The 24,230-nt window shown below is 55.3% G+C and overlaps 1 protein-coding gene and 1 long non-coding RNA gene across 2 annotated transcripts in view; one reads left to right on the forward strand and one right to left on the reverse strand.

Annotated features, from left to right (window-relative positions):
• LOC145514049 (uncharacterized) overlaps positions 1-11,641 on the forward strand; it is a 37,952-nt gene extending 26,311 nt beyond the window's left edge. The window contains exons 4-5 of the long non-coding RNA XR_014059821.1: positions 4,313-4,424; positions 8,611-11,641. This is a non-coding gene — a long non-coding RNA (uncharacterized LOC145514049). The remainder of the gene's footprint in view (positions 1-4,312; positions 4,425-8,610) is intronic.
• A 9,459-nt stretch (positions 11,642-21,100) lies between these two features.
• On the reverse strand, positions 21,101-23,552 carry LOC145514035 (uncharacterized). Its single transcript, XM_081511119.1, has 3 exons — positions 23,354-23,552; positions 22,642-22,954; positions 21,101-22,391 (listed from the first exon to the last, which is right to left on the reverse strand). The coding sequence occupies exons 1-3, from the start codon at positions 23,486-23,488 to the stop codon at positions 21,763-21,765; spliced, it is 1,077 nt and encodes a 358-aa protein (XP_081367245.1). The 5' UTR covers positions 23,489-23,552; the 3' UTR covers positions 21,101-21,762.
• Between the last annotated feature and the right edge of the window lie 678 nt (positions 23,553-24,230).

The following is a 24,230-nucleotide window of genomic DNA, read 5'->3' on the forward strand; positions in this document are numbered from 1 at the left end:
GGTGTCCCCGTCCTCGGCCTCATCACGTGGGAAGCTCTGCAACGACAGTGACCGTCTGCCAGCCGTGCTGGGAGTTTTCCGAGCTGGGCCTGGCCAGTGGAGCCGCTGCTTCTGCCTGCTCGAACTTCTCTTCCCAGAAGGGTCAGAGACGTGTGTCTGCTCAGATCCCCACCCGGGAGGAAAGAGACCCACCTGAGGGTGTGAGGTCAGCCTGGGCGGCCGGCGCTGCCCGCACTCTCCCCATCCCACCCAGCCTGCTCTCCCCTGGGGTGTGGACACAACTTGTCCGCAGGCTTCTGACCCCACATCCGCCTGGGCTTCCTTGAGGGAGACACACCCCGAGAAACCCGCATCCACACACACAGGCAAAGGACCCGGTGTTTCCGGGTGGCATGGGAGAGGTGGCCTGGCCCCGCCTGGGGCTCCCCGTGTTACCTTTCTGTTTCTCCGGGCAAAGGGCCAGAGGCCTCTCGGGGGTGCCCTGAGCCAACGTCGACAGGGTGCCCACGCACACTGCCTGTGAGCTCTCCTGAGGCCCCGGCCTCTGGGCAGGGGCAAACAGCAGAACATCCTGGCAGCAAGTGATCTGGCTGGGGGCTCCTCTCCGCTCTGGAGGCCTGGATACCCGGGTTGCGGGTTCTGTTGGGTTCTGTTGCCGGCAGGTGACATCATTTCCTGGGGTTCGTGCTGAGGTCCCTTCCCCAAAACTTCGCAAGGGAATCTCTGGGTTTCTGACTGCTCGACCACCCCCTTTAGGCCATGTGCAGGCACAGTGACAGCCACACAGCCCAGCCCACAGCCCTGGGGAGGCCTGGGTGCAGCCAGGGCCTGAGCTCCGAGGACCCCGCTGCTCTCAGACCAGGCTCCTTCTTCTCATAAGTGGTGTGGCCCTGGACAAGCATATGCCCCTCAGGGTTTCCCCGGTCTCTCCATCTGCAGAGTGGGGGTCATTCTCCCATCTGTTTCCTAGGTCTGTCGGCCTACGAGCAGCTCCATGCCTTTCCACCTGGGGCTGATATCACGTGGAGCTTGTGTGCTGAGACTTCAGAAAGAAAGACTCCATCCAGGGCTGACACAGCACAGAATGGGGCAGAACGAGGCCTGGATGCACCGTGGTACCCAGGAAAAGGCACTCCCCCTCCTGACTGTTTTGAGACCCCGCATGCAAGTTGGAGGACCGAAAGGAAGACTCGAAGGTCTCCCTCTCTGATAGAAAAGAGTAGCCAACTTTCTGGTCCTCTGTTTCCATTGAGATTCTGTTCAAGTGTCCCAGCTCGGCTTCTGCGGGTGGCTGAGCTTCTAATGGCTCCCTGCGTTCTTGTCTTTTCCTCTCCAAACCTTCCGTCCGTTTCCCCCTTCTGGGGTGGATGGGCGCTGTCATTGCTTCTACCATCGAGACAGATTGATGAAAAGTCTGGACCATCGACTCCTTTCCTCTCTTTGGTTCCGTGTCTCTCTCTGGCTGTGTCCCTCTCTTTTCCTTTCTCGATTCAGTCTGTGTCTTCCTCTTTCTCTCTCGTGTGTGGATGGATGGATGCTAGGAATGCACATGTATATGATTAGATGAGGGTTATGTTTTAGGGATAGGTTAGAGGGAGAGAAAGGCTTTAGGTCGGAGTTGGTCATGGGGGAAGGGTCAAGGGTGGTGGTGGTGTTTCTTGGAATCTGAGTGCTGTGCATTCTTCGTCTCTTTCCATATGAACCCCTTCTCAGATACACCACTTGCAAGGAGTCTCTCATGTTCCGTTTCCTATCTTTTGCATTTGTGAATGCTTAGCTTCTCTGTTGTGAAGAGGTTCCATTGGATGGAAACCCATTGGTGTACTTGGTTTCCCTCTTTCCCTTACTTGAAGAGACCCATTTCTACCTCCGCCCAGCAAATGGCAAGGAGACTCTGATGATCAGGAGCCTTTGACCTACGCTTCTTTCTAGCTATCTCATGACATCAGTCTTTAGGGTGAGGTTTTTCCCCGATATTGAGGTGGTGTGAGATCAAAACCAATAGCGTTCTTCAGATGTAGCTGTCTGGTTTTCCCATGGACATTGATTGAAGAGGCTTTCTTGTTCCCATTTGGATATTCTCCCCTTCTGTGTCAGAGATGAGTTGACCTTGGATGCCGGGGTTTGTTTCTGGACCCTCAACTTTATTCCATCGATCTGGATCTGTGTGTGTTGTTGTATTCCCAATAGCATACTGTCCTGCTGCTGCCGCTGCGGCTAAGTCACTTCAGTCGTGTCTGACTCTGCGCGACCCCATGGCCTGCAGCCTACCAGGCTCCTCCGTCCAGGGCATTTTCCAGGCAAGAGTACTGGAGTGGGTCGCCATCGCCTTCTCCGATACTCTCCTGAGGATCCTAGTTTGGTCGTCTAATTTCCTTTCACACAACCTTGGACGTCCGTATCGGGGCTTTTTCGTCGGATTGTATTGACAATTTAGGCTCTTTTCTGTTTCCGTAACCCCTTTTGCAATTCTTTGTTCGGTGCGAACATGCATTGGCATTTTGGGAGGAATAGCATCGAAGCTGTGGATTGCCTTGTGGGGCTGTGACATCATTTTCCCAATAGGAATTCTTTCAAGCCCTGAGCACAGCTTCTCTTTCCAGTGATTGGTGTGGGCTTGATCTTCTTTCTTCCATCTCTCGCCGTTTTGTGAGAACAGGTCCTTCCTTCCCTTCTGGGTTAGATGGACTCGTGGGTATCACTTCAGTGAATGGCATTGTCAGTGGGGGTGATAATTCCCTTCTCATTGGAAGACTTTGCTGTGAGTATTAGAAGTGCAAGTGATTTCTCTTCCCCTTCCTCCCTGTCCATCTCTCAGAGCCACCGGGAAACAGAGGCCTCATCCAGGGTCACACAGGCCTGAGGGAGTGCAACTAGACTGTTGTTTCTTCAGGCCCTCAGTGCTGGACATCATCCGGGATACTCTGTGTGTGTCTTCCTCAGTCTGGCGTCCCTTCAGACCTTTCCCTAGTTTTCACAGGCTTGTTGTGTTGGTGTTCTTTGTCTGTTTGGAGACACGTCCTTGAGAAGCTTTGTGTTTCCACTCATTCGTCTCGCGATGTATGACCTGTCTTTTGCTTTTGTAATGAGGTCTTTCCCACGGTAGATACCTTTGATTTTGCAAAGTCCAGTGTATTCTCTGGGTTGTTTTGTGGACTGCCATTTAGTTTTGTGTGTGAAGACTCAAAGCACGTGTCCGGTTTCTGCTCATTGTTCTTCTAGATTTGTGACAAGTTTTCATGGAAACTTTGTCTAGGGATAACTGGAAGTGAACTCGGTGTAAGGTGTCAAGTCTCCATCTCCATTCATGTCATGCCCTGCAGTTTCCAATTCCCTGTTCCTGAGTGGTTTTGGAGACCTTGTGGGAAGTTTGGTTGCATCGGAGTTTGCATTTCCACCTTGAGTAGATTCACACTGTTCTGCCCTCAGGGACACTGTCAAGGGGGAGTGAGGAGCAGCCTGCACTTGCAGCAGTGACCACACGGTGGGGCGAGTGCTGCTGTTCCCTCTGGGAGCCCCAGGCCACAGGCATCCCAGTGAGGAGCCAGCTCTGTGCTCAGCTGAAAGGAGTTAGTCTCTCAGGAGCCTCTGAGCCCTTGCCTTTGGATTACCCAGGGTGGGCATTTACTGTGACAGAAAAAAATTGCCCTGAATTCCATGGACGGAAGAGCCTGGCTGTGTAGAGTTCGTGAGTTGCCGTGAATCAGACACAACTGAGGACACAAAAACTCAATAGACTAAAACACTTTTTGGGGGTGGGGGGAGTGAAAGGGGGTGATGTGGGGTTTTTTGTCTTATATAATAGCCAAGGGAAATCTAGTTTAAACCTAAATTCACATAGATGGGAAAGGTATAGCTCTCCGTCACCCTATTAAAAAAAAAAAAAAACAACGACTTAACTTTTCTGAAAGTTTATTTAGTAGCTTCCTTGAGCAGTTCATTGTGAAGCATTTTTTTTTTTTTTCTGTGACATTGGCCTCATTAAAAAGTACGGTTTGCGTTTACTGGATAATTTTGTTCATTGGTTTGTTAGGGAATCTTGGTAATATTTGAGTTTCCTGGGGAGCATGGTCACATGACCTGGCCCTGGCCAATCGGTGCGTTCCACCTCCCTGGCCACTCTGATTGGCTCCGGACTGGGGCAGTGCCCAATCGGGGCCCAGGGCCGGGCCTCACGTTGGAAGCCAGGGGAAGACGAGCTCTCGTCCTGCTGGGGTAGGGGAAGGGGTGGGGCCGGGGGAGGTCAGGCTCCAGCAGTGGGAGGGGCTTGAGGTCCGCCTGCGGCAGTTGGTGACCTTCCTGCTCCCCTCAGGGCAGAGCCGCCGGCCTGAGAATGAGGGCGCTGCTGAGCCCAGGGGCTGGGATGGCCCGTTGCTGCTGTGGTCCCAGAGCTCCACCCGAGACCTGAGGGAGGCCGTCTGCCCGTGAGTCCTCTCCCGCTTGTCTGTCAGCTTGTTTGAAGCATGCTGGGTTTTCTGCCCAGCTGGCTAAGGGGAGTCCCTGGAAATGCAAGGGTGTGGGTTTTGGCAGACTTCAGGGAAGACATGCCAGATGAGCCTGGGAGACTCCAGCTTAATCTGGATTCAGGAGATATCTCTTCGGGCCAGCTAGTAATTGTAGGATAAGCCTAATGAGTCTTCACAGGATGAAGAGAGTAACGTGCCAAGGTAGCAATCGATGTCCTCCTTCGAGAGGATGAAGCTGGTGCTCAGAGAAGGGGGGAACTTGGCCACAGCAAGGAGGTGTGCACCCAGACAGAACCCCCAGATCCGGCCATTTGAGCTCAGGGAGGCCACTGGTGTGGCTTGTCCCTGTGGCAGGGGCCGAGGCACGCAGCCCACCCTGATTCCTGCGGGGGCCTGACTTGGGAAGTGCCATCTGGTAGCTTTGAGACTCACCAAACCAAATTGCACTGGAGAGAGGAAGGACACCTTCCTTCATCCACCCCCCACCCCCGCCGGATTCCCACATACCCTGACCCCTTTCTCTGGATTTCGGAGCCATTTCCAGAGTCCCGCTCATATGACCTCATTCGAAGTGCACTGTGGACGAGCTGCCATGTGCAGCTGCTACCACAGCAGCCAAGGGCTTTAGCTCCCGAGTACCTCCCTTCCTTTGGAACTTGGGGGCCCTCTACTCCCCACTTGCACACCACAGACCTTTGCTGAGGATTGTGGGGACCCTCACTCAGTTTGCAGCACGTTGTAGCCATCCCTGTCCTCTCAATACCTCCCTTGCAACTCAGCTTGTGAGCTCCTTTGGAGCAGCGTGGCCCACCTGGCTGCAACGGAAGAGACACAGCTGACAGGGAAACAACAGCTTAGATCTGACAGCCGGAAAGCTCTGTCAAAAGGGACCTCCCTCTTCACACCGTAGAGGCTGTAGGAGCCGCCAGGGTTTGGGAACCAGTGCTGGGGCCAAAATGACTCCACAGCTGTTTTCCTTCCTGGGGAGGGTTCTGGCTCCAGTGGGAATGGCTCAAGTCTCCTAAGGTTCTGAAAGCCCACTGTGTGCAGATTCACGGTACACAGAGAGGAGAAGGTGGAGTCCTGCCCTGGAGGTGGGCACAGCTCACGGATGAGCCAGGCAGGCAGGCAGGCAGGCAGGGCATGAGAACACCTGAGCTGCCTTCATGAGTGAATGGTGTGGGGGCAGAGGAAGAGAAGCCGGTCTGCTCCCTCATGTGGTGCCCAGGGCAGGTTGTCCCCAGAGGAAACCCTTACGACGGTGAGGACTATCACTGCTGTTTCCCAAGGGGTTCCGTCGGTGCGTGTCTTCCCCGGAGCGGTCAGGCCGTCTCTAAAGTACACTGGCCATGGGCATTGCCTCTCCTTGGAACTTCCCATGTGTTTCTCTTTTTTATGGAACAGTGATTTTTTAGAGGGGTTCTGGGCCACAAGGTTGTTGGGTCATTTTCTAGCCTTCTGTCGTGAAGAACGCTTTCCTGGGCGTTGGGGTGGTTTGTTGTTCCAGCTCCCTTTCTTGGCTTCTTTTGGGAGCTGGTGCAACAAGAGGAGCTCAGCCTCTGCCTTCTGGCTGAGATGTCACCCTTCAAACAGCAATGCCTGCCTGGAGATAATGATGGCATTTGCCAAAAGGGCTTCGTTTGGCACATGATATCTTGAAAGGACGTACACCGTCCTTTCAGCTATCAAAGGCTAGTTCAAATGACATACAAATGAGAACTCTCCAATGGAGTCTTACAGTAGGTGGAGAGTCCGAAAAAAACTCCTTCAGTCATTTCACTGAGAGTCATTGATTGGGGACACCAAGAATATAGGAAGGAATGCAGAAAGAAAAGATGAAATTGTGTTCAGGATCGGGGGGAGGGATGAACAGGGCGTGCTTGCCTTGAATCCAGGCTTTGTTGGGGGGTGGGGCATAAAGATCGAACGGGTCTGAAACTACAAAGTGGGATGGTAACACAGTATCACCAGAGTTACACAACAGTGTTCCCAAATTGCAACAATGATGAAAAAGTTTACTAATCCCAACTTAACCAAGAGAAATACAGGAAACCATACACAAAATAAAACATCACCAGAAAGGTGGAAACAAACCAAATGCAAAGCAGTTCAGGGGAAAGGAACTCCATGTCCCCTGGGGGCAGACCGAGTTGCCGGCGTCCACGGTGAGCAGACAGGGATGGAGGCTGCAGAGCCGACCGCTCCCCTGGACGTGGTGTTTCCGGCAAGGGCTCTGGGTCTCTGCCCAGAGCGGGGGCTCGTTCTTCCTGCAGGGGCGAGTGAGTCATCGTCGGCGTCTGGGTGTTGCGCGGGAGCCAGGGCAGGCTCTCCCTGCCGAGGCGGTGACTCCTCCTCTGCCTCGGGTTCTCCTGCCAAAGCCCGAGCAGGTACAGGTGCACGTGGAGGTGGAGGTTCTGGCTGAGGGGGTGGGACATCAGTGCCTGGGGCTGGGGGCCCTGCAGGCACGGAGATCCGATCTGCCCGGTGTGCTGGCCAGTACCCAGCTGGCCTGGTGTCTCTGCGAGGGCAAGTCTCGGTTCTCCATCTGGCCTCGGTGGATCCCTGGGTCCTGCACCTGGAGCCACCACCTCTGTAGGGACAGGTCTGGGAAGTAGAGCCTGGTTCCAGTTGGAGGCCAGTGCTAGAGCTGGGGGAGAAGCAAAGTTTGCCCACAGGCCAGCCTTGGCATGTGCGTATCCCGGGACAGAAAGCTTCCAAGAGATTCCCAAAGAATACCCAGGGTCGGATGTCTTTTGGGACTGAAGTGTGCAAGATGGGGGTGGGGGTGTGAGGCCAGCGCTTGCTGCAGGCCCAGCAGCATCTTTCGGGGACTCGTCCGTGTGTAGCTCAGCACCCCCTCCCCACACACTCCCGTGCACCAGCCCCAGCGTCCTCACCTCTGTGCTCTGGCGTGCTGGGCTCCAGGTCCTCCTGCTGCCTCAGAGGCCGGGGTTCTCGGGACTCTGGGTCGGAGCCGGGTGTGCTGAGCTCCGTGGCAGCCTCAGACTGGGCCGCCGGGTGTATCCTGGGCGGTGTCTCGGCAGCAGGCCTTCCCCGCCTCCGCTTCGCCCCCGGTGGGGCTGATGCCTCCGTGGGCACGCTCACCTGGAGCCTGCACTGGGCCTCACGGGCGGGGGGGTGGTGCTCCGACCCCTCCCTCCGGGAGGTGGACGGGGTGTCCCCGTCCTCGGCCTCATCACGTGGGAAGCTCTGCAACGACAGTGACCGTCAGCCAGCCGTGCTGGGAGTTTTCCGAGCTGGGCCTGGCCAGTGGAGCCGCTGCTTCTGCCTGCTCGAACTTCTCTTCCCAGAAGGGTCAGAGACGTGTGTCTGCTCAGATCCCCACCCGGGAGGAAAGAGACCCACCTGAGGGTGTGAGGTCAGCCTGGGCGGCCGGCGCTGCCCGCACTCTCCCCATCCCACCCAGCCTGCTCTCCCCTGGGGTGTGGACACAACTTGTCCGCAGGCTTCTGACCCCACATCCGCCTGGGCTTCCTTGAGGGAGACACACCCCGAGAAACCCGCATCCACACACACAGGCAAAGGACCCGGTGTTTCCGGGTGGCATGGGACAGGTGGCCTGGCCCCGCCTGGGGCTCCCCGTGTTACCTTTCTGTTTCTCCGGGCAAAGGGCCAGAGGCCTCTCGGGGGTGCCCTGAGCCAACGTCGACAGGGTGCCCACGCACACTGCCTGTGAGCTCTCCTGAGGCCCCGGCCTCTGGGCAGGGGCAAACAGCAGAACATCCTGGCAGCAAGTGATCTGGCTGGGGGCTCCTCTCCGCTCTGGAGGCCTGGATACCCGGGTTGCGGGTTCTGTTGGGTTCTGTTGCCGGCAGGTGACATCATTTCCTGGGGTTCGTGCTGAGGTCCCTTCCCCAAAACTTCGCAAGGGAATCTCTGGGTTTCTGACTGCTCGACCACCCCCTTTAGGCCATGTGCAGGCACAGTGACAGCCACACAGCCCAGCCCACAGCCCTGGGGAGGCCTGGTTGCAGCCAGGGCCTGAGCTCCGAGGACCCCGCTGCTCTCAGACCAGGCTCCTTCTTCTCATAAGTGGTGTGGCCCTGGACAAGCATATGCCCCTCAGGGTTTCCCCGGTCTCTCCATCTGCAGAGTGGGGGTCATTCTCCCATCTGTTTCCTAGGTCTGTTGGCCTACGAGCAGCTCCATGCCTTTCCACCTGGGGCTGATATCACGTGGAGCTTGTGCGCTGAGACTTCAGAAAGAAAGACTCCATCCAGGGCTGACACAGCACAGAATGGGGCAGAACGAGGCCTGGATGCACCGTGGTACCCAGGAAAAGGCACTCCCCCTCCTGACTGTTTTGAGACCCCGCATGCAAGTTGGAGGACCGAAAGGAAGACTCGAAGGTCTCCCTCTCTGATAGAAAAGAGTAGCCAACTTTCTGGTCCTCTGTTTCCATTGAGATTCTGTTCAAGTGTCCCAGCTCGGCTTCTGCGGGTGGCTGAGCTTCTAATGGCTCCCTGCGTTCTTGTCTTTTCCTCTCCAAACCTTCCGTCCGTTTCCCCCTTCTGGGGTGGATGGGCGCTGTCATTGCTTCTACCTTCGAGACAGATTGATGAAAAGTCTGGACCATCGACTCCTTTCCTCTCTTTGGTTCCGTGTCTCTCTCTGTCTGTGTCCCTCTCTTTTCCTTTCTCGATTCAGTCTGTGTCTTCCTCTTTCTTTCTCGTGTGTGGATGGATGGATGCTAGGAATGCACATGTATATGATTAGATGAGGGTTATGTTTTAGGGATAGGTTAGAGGGAGAGAAAGGCTTTAGGTCGGAGTTGGTCATGGGGGAAGGGTCAAGGGTGGTGGTGGTGTTTCTTGGAATCTGAGTGCTGTGCATTCTTCGTCTCTTTCCATATGAACCCCTTCTCAGATACACCACTTGCAAGGAGTCTCTCATGTTCCGTTTCCTATCTTTTGCATTTGTGAATGCTTAGCTTCTCTGTTGTGAAGAGGTTCCATTGGATGGATACCCATTGGTGTACTTGGTTTCCCTCTTTCCCTTACTTGAAGAGACCCATTTCTACCTCCGCCCAGCAAATGGCAAGGAGACTCTGATGTTAAGGAGCCTTTGACCTACGCTTCTTTCTAGCTATCTCATGACATCAGTCTTTAGGGTGAGGTTTTTCCCCGATATTGAGGTGGTGTGAGATCAAAACCAATAGCGTTCTTCAGATGTAGCTGTCTGGTTTTCCCATGGACATTGATTGAAGAGGCTTTCTTGTTCCCATTTGGATATTCTCCCCTTCTGTGTCAGAGATGAGTTGACCTTGGATGCCGGGGTTTGTTTCTGGACCCTCAACTTTATTCCATCGATCTGGATCTGTGTGTGTTGTTGTATTCCCAATAGCATACTGTCCTGCTGCTGCCGCTGCGGCTAAGTCACTTCAGTCGTGTCTGACTCTGCGCGACCCCATGGCCTGCAGCCTACCAGGCTCCTCCGTCCAGGGCATTTTCCAGGCAAGAGTACTGGAGTGGGTCACCATCGCCTTCTCCGATACTCTCCTGAGGATCCTAGTTTGGTCGTCTAATTTCCTTTCACACAACCTTGGACGTCCGTATCGGGGCTTTTTCGTCGGATTGTATTGACAATTTAGGCTCTTTTCTGTTTCCGTAACCCCTTTTGCAATTCTTTGTTCGGTGCGAACATGCATTGGCATTTTGGGAGGAATAGCATCGAAGCTGTGGATTGCCTTGTGGGGCTGTGACATCATTTTCCCAATAGGAATTCTTTCAAGCCCTGAGCACAGCTTCTCTTTCCAGTGATTGGTGTGGGCTTGATCTTCTTTCTTCCATCTCTCGCCGTTTTGTGAGAACAGGTCCTTCCTTCCCTTCTGGGTTAGATGGACTCGTGGGTATCACTTCAGTGAATGGCATTGTCAGTGGGGGTGATAATTCCCTTCTCATTGGAAGACTTTGCTGTGAGTATTAGAAGTGCAAGTGATTTCTCTTCCCCTTCCTCCCTGTCCATCTCTCAGAGCCACCGGGAAACAGAGGCCTCATCCAGGGTCACACAGGCCTGAGGGAGTGCAACTAGACTGTTGTTTCTTCAGGCCCTCAGTGCTGGACATCATCTGGGATACTCTGTGTGTGTCTTCCTCAGTCTGGCGTCCCTTCAGACCTTTCCCTAGTTTTCACAGGCTTGTTGTGTTGGTGTTCTTTGTCTGTTTGGAGACACGTCCTTGAGAAGCTTTGTGTTTCCACTCATTCGTCTCGCGATGTATGACCTGTCTTTTGCTTTTGTAATGAGGTCTTTCCCACGGTAGATATCTTTGATTTTGCAAAGTCCACTGTATTCTCTGGGTTGTTTTGTGGACTGCCTTTTAGTTTTGTGTGTGAAGACTCAAAGCACGTGTCCGGTTTCTGCTCATTGTTCTTCTAGATTTGTGACAAGTTTTCATGGGAACTTTGTCTAGGGATAACTGGAAGTGAACTCGGTGTAAGGTGTCAAGTCTCCATCTCCATTCATGTCATGCCCTGCAGTTTCCAATTCCCTGTTCCTGAGTGGTTTTGGAGACCTTGTGGGAAGTTTGGTTGCATCGGAGTTTGCATTTCCACCTTGAGTAGATTCACACTGTTCTGCCCTCAGGGACACTGTCAAGGGGGAGTGAGGAGCAGCCTGCACTTGCAGCAGTGACCACACGGTGGGGCGAGTGCTGCTGTCCCCTCTGGGAGCCCCAGGCCACAGGCATCCCAGTGAGGAGCCAGCTCTGTGCTCAGCTGAAAGGAGTTATTCTCTCAGGAGCCTCTGAGCCCTTGCCTTTGGATCACCCAGGGTGGGCATTTACTGTGACAGAAAAAAATTGCCCTGAATTCCATGGACGGAAGAGCCTGGCTGTGTAGAGTTTGTGAGTTGCCGTGAATCAGACACAACTGAGGACACAAAAACTCAATAGACTAAAACACTTTTTGGGGGTGGGGGGAGTGAAAGGGGGTGATGTGGGGTTTTTTGTCTTATATAATAGCCAAGGGAAATCTAGTTTAAACCTAAATTCACATAGATGGGAAAGGTATAGCTCTCCGTCACCCTATTAAAAAAAAAAAAAAAAAAACGACTTAACTTTTCTGAAAGTTTATTTAGTAGCTTCCTTGAGCAGTTCATTGTGAAGCATTTTTTTTTTTTCTGTGACATTGGCCTCATTAAAAAGTACGGTTTGCGTTTACTGGATAATTTTGTTCATTGGTTTGTTAGGGAATCTTGGTAATATTTGAGTTTCCTGGGGAGCATGGTCACATGACCTGGCCCTGGCCAATCGGTGCGTTCCACCTCCCTGGCCACTGTGATTGGCTCCGGACTGGGGCAGTGCCCAATCGGGGCCCAGGGCCGGGCCTCACGTTGGAAGCCAGGGGAAGACGAGCTCTCGTCCTGCTGGGGTAGGGGAAGGGGTGGGGCCGGGGGAGGTCAGGCTCCAGCAGTGGGAGGGGCTTGAGGTCCGCCTGCGGCAGTTGGTGACCTTCCTGCTCCCCTCAGGGCAGAGCCGCCGGCCTGAGAATGAGGGCGCTGCTGAGCCCAGGGGCTGGGATGGCCCGTTGCTGCTGTGGTCCCAGAGCTCCACCCGAGACCTGAGGGAGGCCGTCTGCCCGTGAGTCCTCTCCCGCTTGTCTGTCAGCTTGTTTGAAGCATGCTGGGTTTTCTGCCCAGCTGGCTAAGGGGAGTCCCTGGAAATGCAAGGGTGTGGGTTTTGGCAGACTTCAGGGAAGACATGCCAGATGAGCCTGGGAGACTCCAGCTTAATCTGGATTCAGGAGATATCTCTTCGGGCCAGCTAGTAATTGTAGGATAAGCCTAATGAGTCTTCACAGGATGAAGAGAGTAACGTGCCAAGGTAGCAATCGATGTCCTCCTTCGAAAGGATGAAGCTGGTGCTCAGAGAAGGGGGGAACTTGGCCACAGCAAGGAGGTGTGCACCCAGACAGAACCCCCAGATCCGGCCATTTGAGCTCAGGGAGGCCACTGGTGTGGCTTGTCCCTGTGGCAGGGGCCGAGGCACGCAGCCCACCCTGATTCCTGCGGGGGCCTGACTTGGGAAGTGCCATCTGGTAGCTTTGAGACTCACCAAACCAAATTGCACTGGAGAGAGGAAGGACACCTTCCTTCATCCACCCCCCACCCCCGCCGGATTCCCACATACCCTGACCCCTTTCTCTGGATTTCGGAGCCATTTCCAGAGTCCCGCTCATATGACCTCATTCGAAGTGCACTGTGGACGAGCTGCCATGTGCAGCTGCTACCACAGCAGCCAAGGGCTTTAGCTCCCGAGTACCTCCCTTCCTTTGGAACTTGGGGGCCCTCTACTCCCCACTTGCACACCACAGACCTTTGCTGAGGATTGTGGGGACCCTCACTCAGTTTGCAGCACGTTGTAGCCATCCCTGTCCTCTCAATACCTCCCTTGCAACTCAGCTTGTGAGCTCCTTTGGAGCAGCGTGGCCCACCTGGCTGCAACGGAAGAGACACAGCTGACAGGGAAACAACAGCTTAGATCTGACAGCCGGAAAGCTCTGTCAAAAGGGACCTCCCTCTTCACACCGTAGAGGCTGTAGGAGCCGCCAGGGTTTGGGAACCAGTGCTGGGGCCAAAATGACTCCACAGCTGTTTTCCTTCCTGGGGAGGGTTCTGGCTCCAGTGGGAATGGCTCAAGTCTCCTAAGGTTCTGAAAGCCCACTGTGTGCAGATTCACGGTACACAGAGAGGAGAAGGTGGAGTCCTGCCCTGGAGGTGGGCACAGCTCACGGATGAGCCAGGCAGGCAGGCAGGCAGGCAGGGCATGAGAACACCTGAGCTGCCTTCATGAGTGAATGGTGTGGGGGCAGAGGAAGAGAAGCCGGTCTGCTCCCTCATGTGGTGCCCAGGGCAGGTTGTCCCCAGAGGAAACCCTTACGACGGTGAGGACTATCACTGCTGTTTCCCAAGGGGTTCCGTCGGTGCGTGTCTTCCCCGGAGCAGTCAGGCCGTCTCTAAAGTACACTGGCCATGGGCATTGCCTCTCCTTGGAACTTCCCATGTGTTTCTCTTTTTTATGGAACAGTGATTTTTTAGAGGGGTTCTGGGCCACAAGGTTGTTGGGTCATTTTCTAGCCTTCTGTCGTGAAGAACGCTTTCCTGGGCGTTGGGGTGGTTTGTTGTTCCAGCTCCCTTTCTTGGCTTCTTTTGGGAGCTGGTGCAACAAGAGGAGCTCAGCCTCTGCCTTCTGGCTGAGATGTCACCCTTCAAACAGCAATGCCTGCCTGGAGATAATGATGGCATTTGCCAAAAGGGCTTCGTTTGGCACATGATATCTTGAAAGGACGTACACCGTCCTTTCAGCTATCAAAGGCTAGTTCAAATGACATACAAATGAGAACTCTCCAATGGAGTCTTACAGTAGGTGGAGAGTCCGAAAAAAACTCCTTCAGTCATTTCACTGAGAGTCATTGATTGGGGACACCAAGAATATAGGAAGGAATGCAGAAAGAAAAGATGAAATTGTGTTCAGGATCGGGGGGAGGGATGAACAGGGCGTGCTTGCCTTGAATCCAGGCTTTGTTGGGGGGTGGGGCATAAAGATCGAACGGGTCTGAAACTACAAAGTGGGATGGTAACACAGTATCACCAGAGTTACACAACAGTGTTCCCAAATTGCAACAATGATGAAAAAGTTTACTAATCCCAACTTAACCAAGAGAAATACAGGAAACCATACACAAAATAAAACATCACCAGAAAGGTGGAAACAAACCAAATGCAAAGCAGTTCAGGGGAAAGGAACTCCATGTCCCCTGGGGGCAGACCGAGTTGCCGGCGTCCACGGTGAGCAGACAGGGATGGAGGCTGCAGAGCCGACCGCTCCCCTGGACGTGGTGTTTCCGGCAAGGGCTCTGGGTCTCTGCCCAGAGCGGGGGCTCGTTCTTCCTGCAGGGGCGAGTGAGTCATCGTCGGCGTCTGGGTGTTGCGCGGGAGCCAGGGCAGGCTCTCCCTGCCGAGGCGGTGACTCCTCCTCTGCCTCGGGTTCTCCTGCCAAAGCCCGAGCAGGTACAGGTGCACGTGGAGGTGGAGGTTCTGGCTGAGGGGGTGGGACATCAGTGCCTGGGGCTGGGGGCCCTGCAGGCACGGAGATCCGATCTGCCCGGTGTGCTGGCCAGTACCCAGCTGGCCTGGTGTCTCTGCGAGGGCAAGTCTCGGTTCTCCATCTGGCCTCGGTGGATCCCTGGGTCCTGCACCTGGAGCCACCACCTCTGTAGGGACAGGTCTGGGAAGTAGAGCCTGGTTCCAGTTGGAGGCCAGTGCTAGAGCTGGGGGAGAAGCAAAGTTTGCCCACAGGCCAGCCTTGGCATGTGCGTATCCCGGGACAGAAAGCTTCCAAGAGATTCCCAAAGAATACCCAGGGTCGGATGTCTTTTGGGACTGAAGTGTGCAAGATGGGGGTGGGGGTGTGAGGCCAGCGCTTGCTGCAGGCCCAGCAGCATCTTTCGGGGACTCGTCCGTGTGTAGCTCAGCACCCCCTCCCCACACACTCCCGTGCACCAGCCCCAGCGTCCTCACCTCTGTGCTCTGGCGTGCTGGGCTCCAGGTCCTCCTGCTGCCTCAGAGGCCGGGGTTCTCGGGACTCTGGGTCAGAGCCGGGTGTGCTGAGCTCCGTGGCAGCCTCAGACTGGGCCGCCGGGTGTATCCTGGGCGGTGTCTCGGCAGCAGGCCTTCCCCGCCTCCGCTTCGCCCCCGGTGGGGCTGATGCCTCCGTGGGCACGCTCACCTGGAGCCTGCACTGGGCCTCACGGGCGGGGGGGTGGTGCTCCGACCCCTCCCTCCGGGAGGTGGACGGGGTGTCCCCGTCCTCGGCCTCATCACGTGGGAAGCTCTGCAACGACAGTGACCGTCAGCCAGCCGTGCTGGGAGTTTTCCGAGCTGGGCCTGGCCAGTGGAGCCGCTGCTTCTGCCTGCTCGAACTTCTCTTCCCAGAAGGGTCAGAGACGTGTGTCTGCTCAGATCCCCACCCGGGAGGAAAGAGACCCACCTGAGGGTGTGAGGTCAGCCTGGGCGGCCGGCGCTGCCCGCACTCTCCCCATCCCACCCAGCCTGCTCTCCCCTGGGGTGTGGACACAACTTGTCCGCAGGCTTCTGACCCCACATCCGCCTGGGCTTCCTTGAGGGAGACACACCCCGAGAAACCCGCATCCACACACACAGGCAAAGGACCCGGTGTTTCCGGGTGGCATGGGACAGGTGGCCTGGCCCCGCCTGGGGCTCCCCGTGTTACCTTTCTGTTTCTCCGGGCAAAGGGCCAGAGGCCTCTCGGGGGTGCCCTGAGCCAACGTCGACAGGGTGCCCACGCACACTGCCTGTGAGCTCTCCTGAGGCCCCGGCCTCTGGGCAGGGGCAAACAGCAGAACATCCTGGCAGCAAGTGATCTGGCTGGGGGCTCCTCTCCGCTCTGGAGGCCTGGATACCCGGGTTGCGGGTTCTGTTGGGTTCTGTTGCCGGCAGGTGACATCATTTCCTGGGGTTCGTGCTGAGGTCCCTTCCCCAAAACTTCGCAAGGGAATCTCTGGGTTTCTGACTGCTCGACCACCCCCTTTAGGCCATGTGCAGGCACAGTGACAGCCACACAGCCCAGCCCACAGCCCTGGGGAGGCCTGGGTGCAGCCAGGGCCTGAGCTCCGAGGACCCCGCTGCTCTCAGACCAGGCTCCTTCTTCTCATAAGTGGTGTGGCCCTGGACAAGCATATGCCCCTCAGGGTTTCCCCGGTCTCTCCATCTGCAGAGTGGGGGTCATTCTCCCATCTGTTTCCTAGGTCTGTCGGCCTACGAGCAGCTCCATGCCTTTCCACCTGGGGCTGATATCACGTGGAGCTTGTGCGCTGAGACTTCAGAAAGAAAGACTCCATCCAGGGCTGACACAGCACAGAATGGGGCAGAACGAGGCCTGGATGCACCGTGGTACCCAGGAAAAGGCACTCCCCCTCCTGACTGTTTTGAGACCCCGCATGCAAGTTGGAGGACCGAAAGGAAGACTCGAAGGTCTCCCTCTCTGATAGAAAAGAGTAGCCAACTTTCTGGTCCTCTGTTTCCATTGAGATTCTGTTCAAGTGTCCCAGCTCGGCTTCTGCGGGTGGCTGAGCTTCTAATGGCTCCCTGCGTTCTTGTCTTTTCCTCTCCAAACCTTCCGTCCGTTTCCCCCTTCTGGGGTGGATGGGCGCTGTCATTGCTTCTACCTTCGAGACAGATTGATGAAAAGTCTGGACCATCGACTCCTTTCCTCTCTTTGGTTCCGTGTCTCTCTCTGGCTGTGTCCCTCTCTTTTCCTTTCTCGATTCAGTCTGTGTCTTCCTCTTTCTCTCTCGTGTGTGGATGGATGGATGCTAGGAATGCACATGTATATGATTAGATGAGGGTTATGTTTTAGGGATAGGTTAGAGGGAGAGAAAGGCTTTAGGTCGGAGTTGGTCATGGGGGAAGGGTCAAGGGTGGTGGTGGTGTTTCTTGGAATCTGAGTGCTGTGCATTCTTCGTCTCTTTCCATATGAACCCCTTCTCAGATACACCACTTGCAAGGAGTCTCTCATGTTCCGTTTCCTATCTTTTGCATTTGTGAATGCTTAGCTTCTCTGTTGTGAAGAGGTTCCATTGGATGGATACCCATTGGTGTACTTGGTTTCCCTCTTTCCCTTACTTGAAGAGACCCATTTCTACCTCCGCCCAGCAAATGGCAAGGAGACTCTGATGTTAAGGAGCCTTTGACCTACGCTTCTTTCTAGCTATCTCATGACATCAGTCTTTAGGGTGAGGTTTTTCCCCGATATTGAGGTGGTGTGAGATCAAAACCAATAGCGTTCTTCAGATGTAGCTGTCTGGTTTTCCCATGGACATTGATTGAAGAGGCTTTCTTGTTCCCATTTGGATATTCTCCCCTTCTGTGTCAGAGATGAGTTGACCTTGGATGCCGGGGTTTGTTTCTGGACCCTCAACTTTATTCCATCGATCTGGATCTGTGTGTGTTGTTGTATTCCCAATAGCATACTGTCCTGCTGCTGCCGCTGCGGCTAAGTCACTTCAGTCGTGTCTGACTCTGCGCGACCCCATGGCCTGCAGCCTACCAGGCTCCTCCGTCCAGGGCATTTTCCAGGCAAGAGTACTGGAGTGGGTCACCATCGCCTTCTCCGATACTCTCCTGAGGATCCTAGTTTGGTCGTCTAATTTCCTTTCACACAACCTTGGACGTCCGTATCGGGGCTTTTTCGTCGGATTGTATTGACAATTTAGGCTCTTTTCTGTTTCCGTAACCCCTTTTGCAATTATTTGTTCGGTGCGAACATGCATTGGCATTTTGGGAGGAATAGCATCGAAGCTGTGGATTGCCTTGTGGGGCTGTGACATCATTTTCCCAATAGGAATTCTTTCAAGCCCTGAGCACAGCTTCTCTTTCCAGTGATTGGTGTGGGCTTGATCTTCTTTCTTCCATCTCTCGCCGTTTTGTGAGAACAGGTCCTTCCTTCCCTTCTGGGTTAGATGGACTCGTGGGTATCACTTCAGTGAATGGCATTGTCAGTGGGGGTGATAATTCCCTTCTCATTGGAAGACTTTGCTGTGAGTATTAGAAGTGCAAGTGATTTCTCTTCCCCTTCCTCCCTGTCCATCTCTCAGAGCCACCGGGAAACAGAGGCCTCATCCAGGGTCACACAGGCCTGAGGGAGTGCAACTAGACTGTTGTTTCTTCAGGCCCTCAGTGCTGGACATCATCTGGGATACTCTGTGTGTGTCTTCCTCAGTCTGGCGTCCCTTCAGACCTTTCCCTAGTTTTCACAGGCTTGTTGTGTTGGTGTTCTTTGTCTGTTTGGAGACACGTCCTTGAGAAGCTTTGTGTTTCCACTCATTCGTCTCGCGATGTATGACCTGTCTTTTGCTTTTGTAATGAGGTCTTTCCCACGGTAGATATCTTTGATTTTGCAAAGTCCACTGTATTCTCTGGGTTGTTTTGTGGACTGCCTTTTAGTTTTGTGTGTGAAGACTCAAAGCACGTGTCCGGTTTCTGCTCATTGTTCTTCTAGATTTGTGACAAGTTTTCATGGAAACTTTGTCTAGGGATAACTGGAAGTGAACTCGGTGTAAGGTGTCAAGTCTCCATCTCCATTCATGTCATGCCCTGCAGTTTCCAATTCCCTGTTCCTGAGTGGTTTTGGAGACCTTGTGGGAAGTTTGGTTGCATCGGAGTTTGCATTTCCACCTTGAGTAGATTCACACTGTTCTGCCCTCAGGGACACTGTCAAGGGGGAGTGAGGAGCAGCCTGCACTTGCAGCAGTGACCACACGGTGGGGCGAGTGCTGCTGTCCCCTCTGGGAGCCCCAGGCCACAGGCATCCCAGTGAGGAGCCAGCTCTGTGCTCAGCTGAAAGGAGTTATTCTCTCAGGAGCCTCTGAGCCCTTGCCTTTGGATCACCCAGGGTGGGCATTTACTGTGACAGAAAAAAATTGCCCTGAATTCCATGGACGGAAGAGCCTGGCTGTGTAGAGTTTGTGAGTTGCCGTGAATCAGACACAACTGAGGACACAAAAACTCAATAGACTAAAACACTTTTTGGGGGTGGGGGGAGTGAAAGGGGGTGATGTGGGGTTTTTTGTCTTATATAATAGCCAAGGGAAATCTAGTTTAAACCTAAATTCACATAGATGGGAAAGGTATAGCTCTCCGTCACCCTATTAAAAAAAAAAAAAAAAAAACGACTTAACTTTTCTGAAAGTTTATTTAGTAGCTTCCTTGAGCAGTTCATTGTGAAGCATTTTTTTTTTTTCTGTGACATTGGCCTCATTAAAAAGTACGGTTTGCGTTTACTGGATAATTTTGTTCATTGGTTTGTTAGGGAATCGTGGTAATATTTGAGTTTCCTGGGGAGCATGGTCACATGACCTGGCCCTGGCCAATCGGTGCGTTCCACCTCCCTGGCCACTGTGATTGGCTCCGGACTGGGGCAGTGCCCAATCGGGGCCCAGGGCCGGGCCTCACGTTGGAAGCCAGGGGAAGACGAGCTCTCGTCCTGCTGGGGTAGGGGAAGGGGTGGGGCCGGGGGAGGTCAGGCTCCAGCAGTGGGAGGGGCTTGAGGTCCGCCTGCGGCAGTTGGTGACCTTCCTGCTCCCCTCAGGGCAGAGCCGCCGGCCTGAGAATGAGGGCGCTGCTGAGCCCAGGGGCTGGGATGGCCCGTTGCTGCTGTGGTCCCAGAGCTCCACCCGAGACCTGAGGGAGGCCGTCTGCCCGTGAGTCCTCTCCCGCTTGTCTGTCAGCTTGTTTGAAGCATGCTGGGTTTTCTGCCCAGCTGGCTAAGGGGAGTCCCTGGAAATGCAAGGGTGTGGGTTTTGGCAGACTTCAGGGAAGACATGCCAGATGAGCCTGGGAGACTCCAGCTTAATCTGGATTCAGGAGATATCTCTTCGGGCCAGCTAGTAATTGTAGGATAAGCCTAATGAGTCTTCACAGGATGAAGAGAGTAACGTGCCAAGGTAGCAATCGATGTCCTCCTTCGAAAGGATGAAGCTGGTGCTCAGAGAAGGGGGGAACTTGGCCACAGCAAGGAGGTGTGCACCCAGACAGAACCCCCAGATCCGGCCATTTGAGCTCAGGGAGGCCAGTGGTGTGGCTTGTCCCTGTGGCAGGGGCCGAGGCACGCAGCCCACCCTGATTCCTGCGGGGGCCTGACTTGGGAAGTGCCATCTGGTAGCTTTGAGACTCACCAAACCAAATTGCACTGGAGAGAGGAAGGACACCTTCCTTCATCCACCCCCCACCCCCGCCGGATTCCCACATACCCTGACCCCTTTCTCTGGATTTCGGAGCCATTTCCAGAGTCCCGCTCATATGACCTCATTCGAAGTGCACTGTGGACGAGCTGCCATCTGCAGCTGCTACCACAGCAGCCAAGGGCTTCAGCTCCCGAGTACCTCCCTTCCTTTGGAACTTGGGGGCCCTCTACTCCCCACTTGCACACCACAGACCTTTGCTGAGGATTGTGGGGACCCTCACTCAGTTTGCAGCACGTTGTAGCCATCCCTGTCCTCTCAATACCTCCCTTGCAACTCAGCTTGTGAGCTCCTTTGGAGCAGCGTGGCCCACCTGGCTGCAACGGAAGAGACACAGCTGACAGGGAAACAACAGCTTAGATCTGACAGCCGGAAAGCTCTGTCAAAAGGGACCTCCCTCTTCACACCGTAGAGGCTGTAGGAGCCGCCAGGGTTTGGGAACCAGTGCTGGGGCCAAAATGACTCCACAGCTGTTTTCCTTCCTGGGGAGGGTTCTGGCTCCAGTGGGAATGGCTCAAGTCTCCTAAGGTTCTGAAAGCCCACTGTGTGCAGATTCACGGTACACAGAGAGGAGAAGGTGGAGTCCTGCCCTGGAGGTGGGCACAGCTCACGGATGAGCCAGGCAGGCAGGCAGGCAGGCAGGGCATGAGAACACCTGAGCTGCCTTCATGAGTGAATGGTGTGGGGGCAGAGGAAGAGAAGCCGGTCTGCTCCCTCATGTGGTGCCCAGGGCAGGTTGTCCCCAGAGGAAACCCTTACGACGGTGAGGACTATCACTGCTGTTTCCCAAGGGGTTCCGTCGGTGCGTGTCTTCCCCGGAGCGGTCAGGCCGTCTCTAAAGTACACTGGCCATGGGCATTGCCTCTCCTTGGAACTTCCCATGTGTTTCTCTTTTTTATGGAACAGTGATTTTTTAGAGGGGTTCTGGGCCACAAGGTTGTTGGGTCATTTTCTAGCCTTCTGTCGTGAAGAACGCTTTCCTGGGCGTTGGGGTGGTTTGTTGCTCCAGCTCCCTTTCTTGGCTTCTTTTGGGAGCTGGTGCAACAAGAGGAGCTCAGCCTCTGCCTTCTGGCTGAGATGTCACCCTTCAAACAGCAATGCCTGCCTGGAGATAATGATGGCATTTGCCAAAAGGGCTTCGTTTGGCACATGATATCTTGAAAGGACGTACACCGTCCTTTCAGCTATCAAAGGCTAGTTCAAATGACATACAAATGAGAACTCTCCAATGGAGTCTTACAGTAGGTGGAGAGTCCGAAAAAAACTCCTTCAGTCATTTCACTGAGAGTCATTGATTGGGGACACCAAGAATATAGGAAGGAATGCAGAAAGAAAAGATGAAATTGTGTTCAGGATCGGGGGAAGGGATGAACAGGGCGTGCTTGCCTTGAATCCAGGCTTTGTTGGGGGGTGGGGCATAAAGATCGAACGGGTCTGAAACTACAAAGTGGGATGGTAACACAGTATCACCAGAGTTACACAACAGTGTTCCCAAATTGCAACAATGATGAAAAAGTTTACTAATCCCAACTTAACCAAGAGAAATACAGGAAACCATACACAAAATAAAACATCACCAGAAAGGTGGAAACAAACCAAATGCAAAGCAGTTCAGGGGAAAGGAACTCCATGTCCCCTGGGGGCAGACCGAGTTGCCGGCGTCCACGGTGAGCAGACAGGGATGGAGGCTGCAGAGCCGACCGCTCCCCTGGACGTGGTGTTTCCGGCAAGGGCTCTGGGTCTCTGCCCAGAGCGGGGGCTCGTTCTTCCTGCAGGGGCGAGTGAGTCATCGTCGGCGTCTGGGTGTTGCGCGGGAGCCAGGGCAGGCTCTCCCTGCCGAGGCGGTGACTCCTCCTCTGCCTCGGGTTCTCCTGCCAAAGCCCGAGCAGGTACAGGTGCACGTGGAGGTGGAGGTTCTGGCTGAGGGGGTGGGACATCAGTGCCTGGGGCTGGGGGCCCTGCAGGCACGGAGATCCGATCTGCCCGGTGTGCTGGCCAGTACCCAGCTGGCCTGGTGTCTCTGCGAGGGCAAGTCTCGGTTCTCCATCTGGCCTCGGTGGATCCCTGGGTCCTGCACCTGGAGCCACCACCTCTGTAGGGACAGGTCTGGGAAGTAGAGCCTGGTTCCAGTTGGAGGCCAGTGCTAGAGCTGGGGGAGAAGCAAAGTTTGCCCACAGGCCAGCCTTGGCATGTGCGTATCCCGGGACAGAAAGCTTCCAAGAGATTCCCAAAGAATACCCAGGGTCGGATGTCTTTTGGGACTGAAGTGTGCAAGATGGGGGTGGGGGTGTGAGGCCAGCGCTTGCTGCAGGCCCAGCAGCATCTTTCGGGGACTCGTCCGTGTGTAGCTCAGCACCCCCTCCCCACACACTCCCGTGCACCAGCCCCAGCGTCCTCACCTCTGTGCTCTGGCGTGCTGGGCTCCAGGTCCTCCTGCTGCCTCAGAGGCCGGGGTTCTCGGGACTCTGGGTCGGAGCCGGGTGTGCTGAGCTCCGTGGCAGCCTCAGACTGGGCCGCCGGGTGTATCCTGGGCGGTGTCTCGGCAGCAGGCCTTCCCCGCCTCCGCTTCGCCCCCGGTGGGGCTGATGCCTCCGTGGGCACGCTCACCTGGAGCCTGCACTGGGCCTCACGGGCGGGGGGGTGGTGCTCCGACCCCTCCCTCCGGGAGGTGGACGGGGTGTCCCCGTCCTCGGCCTCATCACGTGGGAAGCTCTGCAACGACAGTGACCGTCAGCCAGCCGTGCTTGGAGTTTTCCGAGCTGGGCCTGGCCAGTGGAGCCGCTGCTTCTGCCTGCTCGAACTTCTCTTCCCAGAAGGGTCAGAGACGTGTGTCTGCTCAGATCCCCACCCGGGAGGAAAGAGACCCACCTGAGGGTGTGAGGTCAGCCTGGGCGGCCGGCGCTGCCCGCACTCTCCCCATCCCACCCAGCCTGCTCTCCCCTGGGGTGTGGACACAACTTGTCCGCAGGCTTCTGACCCCACATCCGCCTGGGCTTCCTTGAGGGAGACACACCCCGAGAAACCCGCATCCACACACACAGGCAAAGGACCCGGTGTTTCCGGGTGGCATGGGACAGGTGGCCTGGCCCCGCCTGGGGCTCCCCGTGTTACCTTTCTGTTTCTCCGGGCAAAGGGCCAGAGGCCTCTCGGGGGTGCCCTGAGCCAACGTCGACAGGGTGCCCACGCACACTGCCTGTGAGCTCTCCTGAGGCCCCGGCCTCTGGGCAGGGGCAAACAGCAGAACATCCTGGCAGCAAGTGATCTGGCTGGGGGCTCCTCTCCGCTCTGGAGGCCTGGATACCCGGGTTGCGGGTTCTGTTGGGTTCTGTTGCCGGCAGGTGACATCATTTCCTGGGGTTCGTGCTGAGGTCCCTTCCCCAAAACTTCGCAAGGGAATCTCTGGGTTTCTGACTGCTCGACCACCCCCCTTAGGCCATGTGCAGGCACAGTGACAGCCACACAGCCCAGCCCACAGCCCTGGGGAGGCCTGGGTGCAGCCAGGGCCTGAGCTCCGAGGACCCCGCTGCTCTCAGACCAGGCTCCTTCTTCTCATAAGTGGTGTGGCCCTGGACAAGCATATGCCCCTCAGGGTTTCCCCGGTCTCTCCATCTGCAGAGTGGGGGTCATTCTCCCATCTGTTTCCTAGGTCTGTCGGCCTACGAGCAGCTCCATGCCTTTCCACCTGGGGCTGATATCACGTGGAGCTTGTGCGCTGAGACTTCAGAAAGAAAGACTCCATCCAGGGCTGACACAGCACAGAATGGGGCAGAACGAGGCCTGGATGCACCGTGGTACCCAGGAAAAGGCACTCCCCCTCCTGACTGTTTTGAGACCCCGCATGCAAGTTGGAGGACCGAAAGGAAGACTCGAAGGTCTCCCTCTCTGATAGAAAAGAGTAGCCAACTTTCTGGTCCTCTGTTTCCATTGAGATTCTGTTCAAGTGTCCCAGCTCGGCTTCTGCGGGTGGCTGAGCTTCTAATGGCTCCCT

The sequence above is a fragment of the Giraffa tippelskirchi genome, chromosome 7 (genome assembly GCF_054371585.1).
Source record: "Giraffa tippelskirchi isolate mGirTip1 chromosome 7, T2T-mGirTip1v1.2.pri, whole genome shotgun sequence".
NCBI classification, from domain to species: Eukaryota; Metazoa; Chordata; class Mammalia; order Artiodactyla; family Giraffidae; genus Giraffa; species Giraffa tippelskirchi.